The following is a 12975-nucleotide window of genomic DNA, read 5'->3' on the forward strand; positions in this document are numbered from 1 at the left end:
AACGGTATGATGCTTGGAATGATAGCATTATAACTTACCGATTGTATAATTGATACCGATATGTATATGAATTACACACACATTACACATATAATTACATATTTTACATCCACAAAATATCGATTCTCCAAATTATAAATATTCAATCTTAGAGAGCGTTATGGAAGATTCCGAACTTCAAGCTATTCGACAAGCTAGGTTGCGCGAACTTCAAGCCCAGCATGCAGAGGTTAGCTTTCAAGTTTTGAGATTTATTTGCACTTTTATTATTTAACTTATTTCTTACATTTTTCAATTTTGTTTGTTTAGAGCGGCGGTTCCAAGTCAACGGAAGAAGACAGCGAACAGAAACGGTAAAAGAATCCGCGTTAAGCTATTTACATATAATAAGATTTCCAATTCTTGCTAAGCACTTTAGCTGGACATATTTTACAGTCAAATAGAAGAGACGAGACAATCGATGGTAACTTCAACTTTTTATTTTAATCTTTCTTAATTTTTTTTTTAAGAAATTTTTGAAAAATTCATAGCTATCACAAATTCTGGACAATGAAGCTCGAGAGCGACGTGAGTTTATTAGTTATTTGATTCTATAAACTTCATTAACTAAATTATAAATGATGAATTAAATTATTTTAAATTAATTGTAAAGTTGCGAGAATTTCTATGGTTAAAGCTGACAAAGCGCGTGCAGTTGAAGATCTTTTAATTCGTATGGCCCAAACGGGTCAATTACGTGGAAAAGTAAGCGAGTCTCAGTTGATTGAAATCTTGGAACAAATTAATCAACAACAAAAGCCCGAGACGAAAATTGTGGTATTTATTGATTTTATATTTATAATATTGTATAAAAAATTTTTTTTCTTTAATAACTCTTTTAACTTTGCATAAGTATAACCGACGGAAATTTGATGATGAGGATGAAGATGATTACAACTTATAAGGGAATTTTTTGTTATGATTATATTTTCTGATAATATAATATATATACGAATATAATAGAATTTTGACATATCAGAATTTTGTAATAAAGAATTAAAAAATAGTTAAGACAAATTTGTTTTGCCAACTAGAATTACTACATTCATTTTAAAATCCAATCTAACTTGTTTAGAATTACACCAATTTGCATCATTTAACTGACATCAAGATCTTTAAATGCTATAATTTATGCCTTTTTATTTTACCTTTTGATTTCTTTTTAGCATTCAAATTAAAAGAAGTTTTTAATGAATTCACCCTTTAACTGGTTAATTTATTGGAGGCAAATATGCACTTATATTGCATTTTCAATATAAGGCATTTCAAATAATTATATTATTTGAATATTTCAGTACATTTCAAATACATTAAAATACATTCTAAAATATTAAAATCTCAATGCATTTCAAATATATTTCTAATATATTTTTAATATATTAATATAAAATATAAATAATAAATGTATACCTTTTGTTTTATATATGGTGCAAACACCACTTTTTATCATGTGATTTCAAATGAATAGAAAAAAAATTTAATCAATATTTTTTAAAAACTTTCTGTAATATTGTAGTATACTTTTATATAATAGAGAGTTTTTTCAAATTGAATTACTGTAGCATAAGATATATAAGTTTTAATTTTGGTTATTTTACTATATTTTGAATAAATTTAGAGGAATTTGGCTAGTTTAACACTAATATAATGCAGGCCAAAATTTATAAACTGGCCTAAATTAAGAATTAATATAAAAATATTTTTGTTTAAAATAACTGAATGAGAATTATTTATCTATAAATTTTATTTTATTTTTTTTAAAACAAATTAAATATATATTTATTATTCTTAATGAAATTTAATGGATATTACAATTTTATATATAATAAAATAACAGATTCTTTCTGATAATATGAATTTTATAAATCATTTTAACTAAAATTAATATTAATTCTGACTAAAACAATTGGTATTCTTTACAAATCCACCTATATATATATAATTAGTAAATATTGACCAATAAAATTTTGCTCATATGATTTTATAAAATTTGGCCAAAAAATAAAAAAGTGGTGAAGTATAAAATTTTATATCATATTTAAAAATTAAAATATATTAAGTTTAAAAATAAATATTAATAAATTAATTTTTTTTTTTTATAATTACCTTTAAAGTGAATTTTTGTTTATTAAACAACTCAGTAGAAATATATTGCAAAATAAATAATGTTTTACCTGGTAAAGCTCTATTAGTAATGTAAAGTATTTCTTATAAGTAACACATCAAAGTAAAAAAAGAAATGAAATTAGTAATTCTTAAAAAAAACTCTATATAAGAAAAATGTTAACTAACTAAAATAAAATTTCTAAAAGAAACAAAAATTTCTATCTGTAAAACAAAAACTATATGTATAAAGAAAAGAAGTTAACTCTTTAATAAATAAACAAACAGCCTCCTAGTAGAATTCCATTTACTTATAATAAAAGTTACTATAAAAAATTAGCTTTTACTAATAATTTTTACTTTATTTTTTTCTTAAATTCTATAAAATCATAACAATATAATATAAAATTTTTTTTATAATAGGATCTGCAAAAAAATCTATATATGATTTTTACTTTAAATCTGAAGGTAATTTATCTTACAAGTAAGCAGAATCCTCTTCTAATATTATATTCTATCTGTTAACTTTTTTAGCATTTTCTTTAATTTTGTTATTTTCTTATAAAATTTTTAATTGAAGATCCTAAAGCCTTTTGTTTTTTGTCTTTTTATTGTATAATGAAAAACTTATAAGAAAATTTTTATATATTGTTTTTCTTATTATCATTACACTAATATTACCTACATATATTCAAAAAAATCCTATTGATACCTGTAATTTTATCCAATAAATTAGGATTTTTTTTTAAAATTCTTGACTATATCTTTCTTTATAAGTATAACCTTAAGCTTCTTATTAAACTAAATAGAAACATGATAACACCAATCAATTTCTGACTATCAATTTCAAATTTTTTACCTACTAGATTATTTAAATCCTTCTATTTTTTAGGTAAAATATAAACTTGCATTTTTTCTCTTATGTGATAATTATTTTAAAGACCTTATAGCTAATAATGGCAATTAAGGATATATAGAATGTTCTGTTAAAATAAAAAAAAACTATTGTAATCAAGTCCAGTACATTATACAAGATGACTTCACCCATTTAAAATAAAACTTTTTTTTTCTTTTTTTTTAATTTAAAATATTTTTTAAAATAAAAAATGCTGCTTTTTTTCTCATAATATATGTATTTTTTGTAGTTTTATAATGTTAATACTAAAAGCAAATCTTAAAAAACTACGTAGAGTTATTTAATAAGTATAAAAACATTTAAGTATCATTAGTTTTATTAATATTTCTTTAGTTTTTGTGAAAAACAGATATTTATCAATTAAATTATTATCTACATTTATTTTTAATTTTATAGTATAATTTTGGTATTTTAACTAAATAAAATAAGTTTGAGAAGTTTAAGTAAAGTTGTTGAATATATCTGAAACTACTTAAATACTAATTTTTATTATAAAATTTATATATATCACCATTAACATTACACTGCTAGAATTATATATACTTTACTAAAAATGGCCAATTTTTTGAAATATTTTTATAGACCTAAATACAATGGCTTTCAAAACAATTGTGCAATTATTTTGTAAAATTTTTAAAATATATCAAGATATATTTAAGGTATTTTTGATATTAAAATATTAAAATAATATCAAAGTTAATTATATTATAATAATAAAATAATAACAAAAACATTAAAAAATTATTGTGATATTATTTTGAGTTATTTTTATAGACCTAGATACAATACAATTACAAAATAATAGCAAAAATATAATAAAAACATTTTGATGTATTAAATGTATTTTTGTAGTATTTTAAAATTATTACAAAATCATTTCAAAAAATTGGCCATTTTTAGTAAAGTAACTGCAGAATTATATAATATAATATAATACTAATGTAATATTAATAATAAATTAAACTTTTATTAAACTTTTTAACCATCTTTCTTCTCTTTTTCTCTCTATTTAATGTTATAATTACACTTATTTGTTTTTATTTTTTTCTTTAAAATTTAACTCATAATATACAATTCATAAATAGTAAAATTGGTTTATGAAATAAACTTCAGATTGGTGATTTATTTGATGATTGGAATTTTATTCTAAAGTATATATAAAATAACAGGATTTTGCCATTAATAAATATCATAAGAATCTTGATTTTATTAATAAGTTTATTATTTAATGTCAAAAATATGTTTATTGAAAATTTAGAATAAATCAAATTAAGAAAATTGAAGATATTAATACTTATCATGATACTATTCCAGGTAAAATAAATTATTCATGGTATATTAATTTTTACTTTAGAAAATATGCAAGTATTATAAAATTCACTCAACTTTCAGATTTAGAAATTATTGACTTATTAGCACCAAAAAGTTTAAAAATTTTACAAGTTATCTTAAATAAAATTAAGCATTATACTATTTCTGGTTATTTAAAAATTAGTTAGTAATATAATCTTTTAACTAAAGAATTTTTAAAATATTATATTAAAAAGAAGAATTTATATAATACAGTCAGCAAATTTAAAGGTATATAAATCTAAAATGAATTTGATATTACTAAAATATTATTATATTTTCTGAAATAGTATAATAAAAATTAAAATTATATAATTATCCAGAGCGAAACGAAGGACTATATATGTTTACGCACTATGATGATCTATGAAAATAACATGTAAATTTTCAATCACGTGAGTTTCTCTGTCCAGGAATTCCAAGGCGTTATGCTGCTAATCAGCAGAAAATTACTGGAATTCCAAGACGTTATGCTGCTAATTAGTAGAATATCGCTACATCTTTATTTATTATACCTCGTTCCGGACTTACAACAGTTCCCGTTTTCTAGTTATACTATATTTGAAAGATCCAAATAATAAACTTATGGGATGATTAGCTAACAATATAATGACTTATGACCAAAATATTATGATATGATTATCTATGATAATACAGTAAAGACAAATCATTATAATATAATATTAAGTTTATTTGTTTATATTAATAATAATTTCAAAACAAAATTGTTAGATAAATCTTAATTAAATATAAAATTTAAACTTCTTATAAATGGACTTTTCAATATATGTTAGAATCAGTTAATAATATTTTACTTAAAGTAAGTTTTATAGATAATAATCCTGCAGTAATTGCTACTATTCATATTATCTATCCTTAAGCATAATATTTGTTATGTATTTATTATATTATTAAGAATATTAAAAAGAAAGCTAAGTTAAAATTACATGGTGATTAGTAAAAAAGTTTGTTAAAGATTTTTATTATATACGAAACAATTATAGCCAAGAAGAATTTAAGTTAAAATATCAAAATATGTTAATAAAATATGAACCTTATTGTCCTTATTTTGAAAATAAGCTTTAATTTACAAATTAAAGTTAGAATATACAACCTTTATGCTAAAATATAAAAAAACTAACTTATTTATTATTTTTTTGTATTTTTAAACTAAAAAATCCAATAATTTACCTAATGATATAATTAAACAATTATATAATGTACCTAAGGTTGCTTGCCGAAACCTTCTTAATAACTGCCAAAACCTATACGGAAAATGCCGAAACTATATTAAATCATATTAAAAATCCTGCCAAAACTTTGCCAAAATGCCGAAACTCCCATTTGCCGAAACTGCTGAAACCCTGCCGAAACTATAGTAAACATATAGTAAAATCTTGCTGAAATTTATCGCAGGATTTTGAAGAGGTTTTGGCAAGCAACTTTAAATGTACCACAAATTTATTTAAAAGAATAACTATCTGGCATACTATTTAATGATATACAAGAACTTTGAAAAGTATCTAGCATGATTGTACCAGTTTCAGATAAGCCTTTTAAACCATATTATATCATTATTTTAAAAAATTTAATATCACTTTATACTCATATATATTATAAATCAGGAAATACTATATAGATTCTAGTACCAAATTTTAATCCAATTAGAAAAAGTAGTATTTTATTTATTTCTTATTTATAGTTAGGGCAGTGACAGATATTACCTAATATTCTAGGGGGAGGGGGGTAATTGAAAATCTTAGGTTACATATATACTATATAAGAAAATTACATATATAATATATCTTACCTGGGAGAGGGGGGGTAAGCTCTTATAATGAACTGATATTAGGTAATATCTGTCATTGCCTTTATTGGTTTGAATTAATTTTATCAGAAATATTAAATATTACAATTGTTAAAAAAATAATAAAGTATAAATATAGCTATACCTTTATATTATATTAATCAAATTAAATTTAACAATGTTTATATACCAGCTGTAAGAGAATGTGTTAATAAAAAAGTTCAATATGGAAATACAATGTCTTTAACTAAAATAAGTATTCAAATAGCTGTAACAGAAGGTATTACTGCTGAATTGATTGGAATTTTGATGTAATTTATTATAAAATATCATAATAATACAGGTTTAGATATTGAAAAAGTCTATCAGTTTAGTTTATTACAAAATAATGTATTATAAGAGTCACTTATTAATACTGAAATTTGCAATAATATATAATAACTTTTGGATAATCTTTAGATATTTAATCCAGAATATCACCCCTATAAAAAGTATTATACTTAAAATATACTTAAAATATATTTAAAATATACTTAATTTAAAAATTGCAAAATACTTATAATATATTTTTAATATATCTAAAATATACTTAAAATTATCTTAAAATATATGTCTAATATATTTAATTTTTGCCCATATACTTAAAATATATTTAAATTATATTTAAATTAAAATTTAAGTATATTATAAGATTATTATAAGTATATTTTTTTACATACTTAAAATATACTTAAAATATATTATGAAATATATTATAAGAATATTTTAAGTATGTAAAAAATATATCTATAATATACTTAAATTTTAATTTAAATATAATTTAAGTATATTTTAAGTATTTGGGCAAAAGTTAAATATATTAGAAATATATTTTAAAATAATTTTAAATACATTTTAAGTATATTATAAGTATTTCGCAATTTTTAAATTAAATATATTTTAAGTATATTTTAAATATATTTTAAAAAGTTTTTAATTATATTTTAAATATAAATACTTTTTATAGGGCACAAAACAAAAAGATGCTCTTCTAAATATTATAAATTATCAGTAGAAAATAATAATCAAAATGTTTTATCTTCTATATAAATCAAATAAAAGTGAGCTTAGAACTTGTAATTATTGTTTAAATAAAAAATATAATATTTGTAGATATATTAAACATAAAGCTGATAAAAGAAAATATTAATTAACATAATATTAATAGTTAAAAGCATTATAATAAAATTAAAATTTTAATTATTTGCATTTATTAGCATTAGAATTGTATTTATTGTATTATTGTATAAATAATAAATTATAAATTTACATTAACAATTATTACAACTATTTAAGTGAGAATCACATATGGTGCTGAAAGTTTATATTCGACAATAAAAATATAACATTTAAAAATTTAATTTTTTAACTTTTTAAAAAAAATACAATTTAGAAAAAATAAACTGGTAACTTTATTCTTTAAGGTAAGCTCTATTAAATTACTGGTCAGATTTTTTAAAAAAGATCTACATAAAAAGTTATAAGCATTTGAAATTGCATGATTTTTATATAATCAGCCCAAATTTGAAATAAAATATATTGGACAGAACATGATAATTTAGGCTGAATCTATTCATTGTGATAATACCAACCTAAATTATTATAATATAAATCAAATGTAATTTTTTTTAAAAAAAAAATTTTTATCAATATATGACTTTTATGAAATGATAATTGTGATTTTATTGCTGAAATCCTGTTTTTCTTATATTTTATCTTGTTTGTAATAAGGTTGCCTGCCTAAACTTCTTCAAAATTCTACAATTAGTTTCTCCAAAATTTTACTATAGTTTTATTATAGTTTTGGCAAAGTTTTGGCAATTTTGGCATTTATAATAAGTTTCATCAGATTTTACTTTTCTCCAGAGTTTTGCCAACTTTTTAATAAGACTTTTATATAGTTTCAGAAAAGTTTCAGCATTTTAGCATTTTGCCAACTTGCCAAAATCCTCTAGTTTCTCCAGTAACCTTAGTTTGTAATAAAAATTTTCAAAAATTGCATTTTATTAGTACTTTATACAAAAACTTCCAGTTTTTTATTGACTGAATTCTAGATCATATGATATAGAATCAACTCAGAAAATTGAAATAAAATCATATATATGATTGTTAAGTATAAATTTTCAGCACCATATTAATATTATTATATAATATGATAGGCAGTAGACATCTGAGATAATAAATAGCAGACTTGTATTTTTTATATTTTAAAGTATGAAAATTTAATTTTCTTAATATTTTAAAAGTACAATAAGCAAAAAATTTGCAATTAAAATTTTTTTAAAATAAATATTACAAAAAAAGCAAATGAAACTACAGTCATAATAATTCGATATAATGATTCAGGATAAACTGATTTTGGCCTATAACGAACTTTTTTTTTAAACCAAAACCATCTATAATTAATTATATCACTATATACTGACTTTATTATAAATTTTACAATATTACATATAACGAAGTTAATCATAAAATCAGTCATACTTATTTATTTGCGATAAACTGATACCATACTAATTCTAGCCAGAATTAAGCTTAGTCTTGCCAGTATTATTAACGCATGCAACCAACTGATTACCAATTTCAGTGCGTATTTCACGAAGTTTTTATATGATAATATTGTAGGGCCCGAATAATACTAATATAACTCACAAGTAAAGTTACTTGCCGAAACTCTACAGGCTATTGTCAAAATGTTAAAACTAAAACCTGTCAAAATGCTGAAATGCCAAAATAGTTTTGACATATTAAAATTATCAAAACTTAAAAATATTACGTTTCACTTAATAACTCGGCATCCAATGATTGTAGAAAGATGCACCATAGCTCGTTGGAATCGCCACATAACGACGAATCGAATGGTGGTTAGATCGTCTTTCTACGATCACTGGATGCCGAGATATTGAGCGAAACGTCAAAAATCAGCATTTTGTATTTTATGATACTGCGCTGTTTGACGTTTCACTTAATAACTCAGCATCCAATGATTGTAGAAAGATGCATCATAGCTCGTTGGAATCGTCACATAACGACGAGTCGAATGGTGGTAAGCTCATCTCTCTGTGAACAATATTGACGGAATTACTACTTAATACCATTTAATATTTTTTAATTTCGGAAATTGATCTAGTGATTGGATTTTGATGTATTTTATACCATTAGATTTATCGCATCAAGACGAATCGAATGGTAGTAAGATCGTCTCTCTAGGATCAATATTGGCAGAGTTATTACACAAAAACCATTAATATTTTTTTAATTTCGGAAATTAATCTAGTGATTTGATTTTGATGTATGTTATACCATTAGAACCGTCTCATTAAGACGAATCGAATGGCGGTAAGATCATCTCTCTACGATTAATATTGGCAGAGTTATGATACAATAAAGTTTTGAGTATAATTTTGACCAAAATTATGTTAATTTTTGGCCAGAATTATGATATACTAATATAAGAAATTTTTTATATAGTCACATCTCTTTATAATCACCAAATATGAACTGTTCCAAATGTGTGACTATAAAGAGAGTTGACTGTTTGTGAAATACTTAACAATTTTGCTGCTGGAAACTTATTAGGTTTATGAGTTGATGGTAAAAATGCTAAAAATTCAGTTATGACTGATCATAATCAGTTTTATCAATTTAGTTACAGTTCAATTCCAGTATAAAATTAACTGATTAACTGACAGTTTTAAAAAACTGATATTACTAATTGATTATTAAATAATGATTAATTATAAATTATATATATATAATATTAAATAATTTATTTTTATTATTTTGTAAAATTATATAAGCTATAAATCATTACTAAAATTAGGTTATTGGCTTATTTTCATATGTAAATAATTTTTTATAATGTATATTTAAAAAATAAAAAAAAGATTTTTATTAAAAATATATTTTTTTTTTTTTAATAAATCATCAAATGTGTCTGTTTATTAAAATTTTTTGCCTAAATAATTGATTTTAAAATTAATAGATAATTTTGATGATGTTGATTCAAATTGTACTTTAGAAAATAAGAGTAAATATTCTTTTGAGAGTTCCTTTTAACATTCAGCATATAGTTTAGAAATGCATAAAAATGATATGGTTTTAAATGATGATAATACAAATTAGCAAAAACTTGATGATAAGAAAAATGAAGATAATGAAAATCAAAATAATAGAATACTATTTAATATCTAGAAGCATATAGATAAAGTAACAGATTTAGAAAAACTTAAATGTAAAATTTGTAATAAAATTTTTTTAGCAAAAGTTTTACAACAACATTGTAAAATCATATTAAAAAAATATTACAAATATATTCGTAAAGAAGCTAACTAAACAACTTTTTAAATTTAAGAGCAATACTACTTCCTTTTACAATAAAAAAAAAATTCATAATTCATCAAACTTCTTATTAAATGGATAGTAATTAATATGCTACCATTTTCACTTATTAATATACAAAAATTAAATCCAAAATTTAGATGTTTAGGTTGTATTACATTAAAAATAAAATAATGTTTGAATTTAAATTTAAGTGTAAATATATTGTTGATTTTATTAAAAATATTTCAGGTTATTGCTCAATTACAACTGATATATGGTTAAGTATTAAAAATAAAGCATTTATTGGAGTTACAATTCATTTTATTACTAATGAATAGAAGTTAAAGCATTTTACACCTAAATAACTGGTTTTCATATTGGTAATGCAATTTATGAAATTCTTAATAAACTTTTAGAAGATTTTGATTTTAAACAAAAAGTTATATCTATTATTACTGATAATGGAAGTAATATGATTGTGGCTTATAGATTGTTAAAAAATAATTTCAACATTCAAACACCTGCATTAGATTTTATTCATTCTCATTGTATATGTCATATATATATGTCATATATTAAATCTTGCAGTAAATGCAAAATTAAAACATAAAAAATTTAATTAAAAAGTAGAAAAATAGTAAAATGTGTTAGAAGAACTCAATTATATCTTAAAGAATTAGAAAGATTAGCATTGTATATTTAAGCATCCAATTTTGGATGTTAAAATCAGATGGAATTTTATGTTCCTTATGACTGAACATGCATTAATTCTTAAGGATGACTTATCAATAATAAAATCTCAACATCAACCACTTCAGGATATTTGACTTAATGAAAGAGAATGGGAAAAAATTGAAGTAAATGTTAATTTTTATAATAATTATATTTAATTATTAATTACAAGTTTTAATTTTAATTTTTTTATAAAAAAGTGATAATCGCTATTTCAATGGTTACACCACGATTTCCCGACAGACGATTTCCCGACAACTTTGACCAGCATTAAAACTAATGTAGGCCAACTGTGTCGTGCAAACGTCCTGTCGGGAAAATGGATGTCGGGATTTTGTCCGACATCGCATTTCAATCATTTTCGGCGAAATAGAATTCGGTGAAATGAGGTTTAGCGAAACGTCCCTTCGGTTAGACGAAATGGCTTCGGCCGTAACCTGCAATATCACATGTAATTGATCATTTATAAAATGGATCCCCTTTCTGAATTGGTATGGAAATGAAGCTTGGGTTAGAGAATTGGTATGGGAGAAAAATTATTTAATAATTACTCTGGCTTTCTCCTTATCTACCCGTAAAATTTTCTTTTAAAAAAAAAAAAATTTTGAAATCCGCAAAATATTTCATGTAATTGATCATTGTAAAATGGAGAAAAATGGCTTTCTCCTTTTTCTCCTTATAAAAAATATTCATTTTATTTCTGTAAAATGATATAGTCTTCGGAATCATCATATTCTGCTTTTTCTTATATATACAGGGACTGATTAAAAAACACAGAACAAAAAAATATTACAGAACAAAAAAAGAAAAATTCTCAAAATATAATATTTTGCAATGAAATATATTTTCTTGTTTATCGTTCTTATTTGTACCATCCATCTGACAGTTCATGCATCGCCTCTCCATGAGGGTAAGAGATTAATTTATTTTATTTATAATTTTTTATCTTTCTATTTTCTCATGTTTCTCATGCATTTAACATTTTCATTTGTAGTTAGAACTAGCCTTCTCATGAAACGTTGTACACATGGTGGCGGACTTGGAGATTGTAATAAAGGAGAAGAGTGTTTTTTTGATGATGATTGCGCGCCGGGTCTTTATTGTGATAACAATGCTATATGCCAATGAATTTTTGAGTTAAATTATTACATACTCTAAGTAGAACAAGGTCTTTGGGATTCCAACGTCCGTTTTGAACAGGGAATATATTTTGTTGTTTACTAATGTATTAGTTATTTTACTTTTTACTTTTTTTCGCTGTAAAGAAATTATATCTATAATTTTTTTTAATTAATAAATATTTCTATCATGCAAATATTGCATTCTTGACCTTATACGATTTACTTTCTTGACTAGTGTATACATTGACGGTCAAAGTAATGCATCGCCGAAATGAAAAATGGTGATCATGATATAGTAGTCACGGCGTCTTATTAATAACGAGTTTATAAAATTTTTATATATTAATAAAATAAAAGTAAAAAAATTCCTTTCAAACATGCGATGCTTTTTTTTGACCGTTTCCAAAAATTATATATCTCTTCTTCACAAATACTAATATGATACTAACTATTGTAAATTCTCGACCAGATAGGAAAAGCTGAAAGTGAATATGGATCCTAGTGATTCCTAATTTGACATGACATGTTGTCGGTTTCTAATTCTT

General features: G+C 22.4%; 2 protein-coding genes across 2 annotated transcripts; both read left to right on the forward strand.

Annotated features, from left to right (window-relative positions):
- Positions 1–121: 121 nt before the first annotated feature.
- OCT59_007488 (uncharacterized protein) lies at positions 122–1459 on the forward strand. Its single transcript, XM_025313825.2, has 6 exons — positions 122–229; positions 310–353; positions 436–463; positions 531–567; positions 653–816; positions 893–1459. The coding sequence occupies exons 1-6, from the start codon at positions 161–163 to the stop codon at positions 941–943; spliced, it is 393 nt and encodes a 130-aa protein (XP_025186573.1). The 5' UTR covers positions 122–160; the 3' UTR covers positions 944–1459.
- A 10404-nt stretch (positions 1460–11863) lies between these two features.
- OCT59_007489 (uncharacterized protein) lies at positions 11864–12644 on the forward strand. The gene is made up of 2 exons (XM_025313824.2): positions 11864–12219; positions 12304–12644. Exons 1-2 carry the CDS (start codon positions 12144–12146, stop codon positions 12435–12437), a joined length of 210 nt encoding a protein of 69 aa, XP_025186572.1. The 5' UTR covers positions 11864–12143; the 3' UTR covers positions 12438–12644.
- The last annotated feature ends 331 nt before the right edge of the window (positions 12645–12975 follow it).

The sequence above is a fragment of the Rhizophagus irregularis genome, chromosome 15, assembly GCF_026210795.1.
Source record: "Rhizophagus irregularis chromosome 15, complete sequence".
In the NCBI taxonomy this organism is placed as follows: domain Eukaryota; kingdom Fungi; phylum Glomeromycota; class Glomeromycetes; order Glomerales; family Glomeraceae; genus Rhizophagus; species Rhizophagus irregularis.

Excerpts from the sequence above, each read along its gene's own strand:
- OCT59_007488 (XM_025313825.2), top strand. The coding sequence starts at position 161 with ATGGAAGATTCCGAACTTCAAGCTATTCGACAAGCTAGGTTGCGCGAA. Across the intron at positions 568-652 it reads CAATGAAGCTCGAGAGCGAC|TTGCGAGAATTTCTATGGTT; the intron begins GTGAGTTTATTA and ends TTAATTGTAAAG. Across the intron at positions 817-892 it reads AGCCCGAGACGAAAATTGTG|TATAACCGACGGAAATTTGA; the intron begins GTATTTATTGAT and ends ACTTTGCATAAG.
- OCT59_007489 (XM_025313824.2), top strand. The coding sequence starts at position 12,144 with ATGAAATATATTTTCTTGTTTATCGTTCTTATTTGTACCATCCATCTG. Across the intron at positions 12,220-12,303 it reads TGCATCGCCTCTCCATGAGG|TTAGAACTAGCCTTCTCATG; the intron begins GTAAGAGATTAA and ends TTTCATTTGTAG.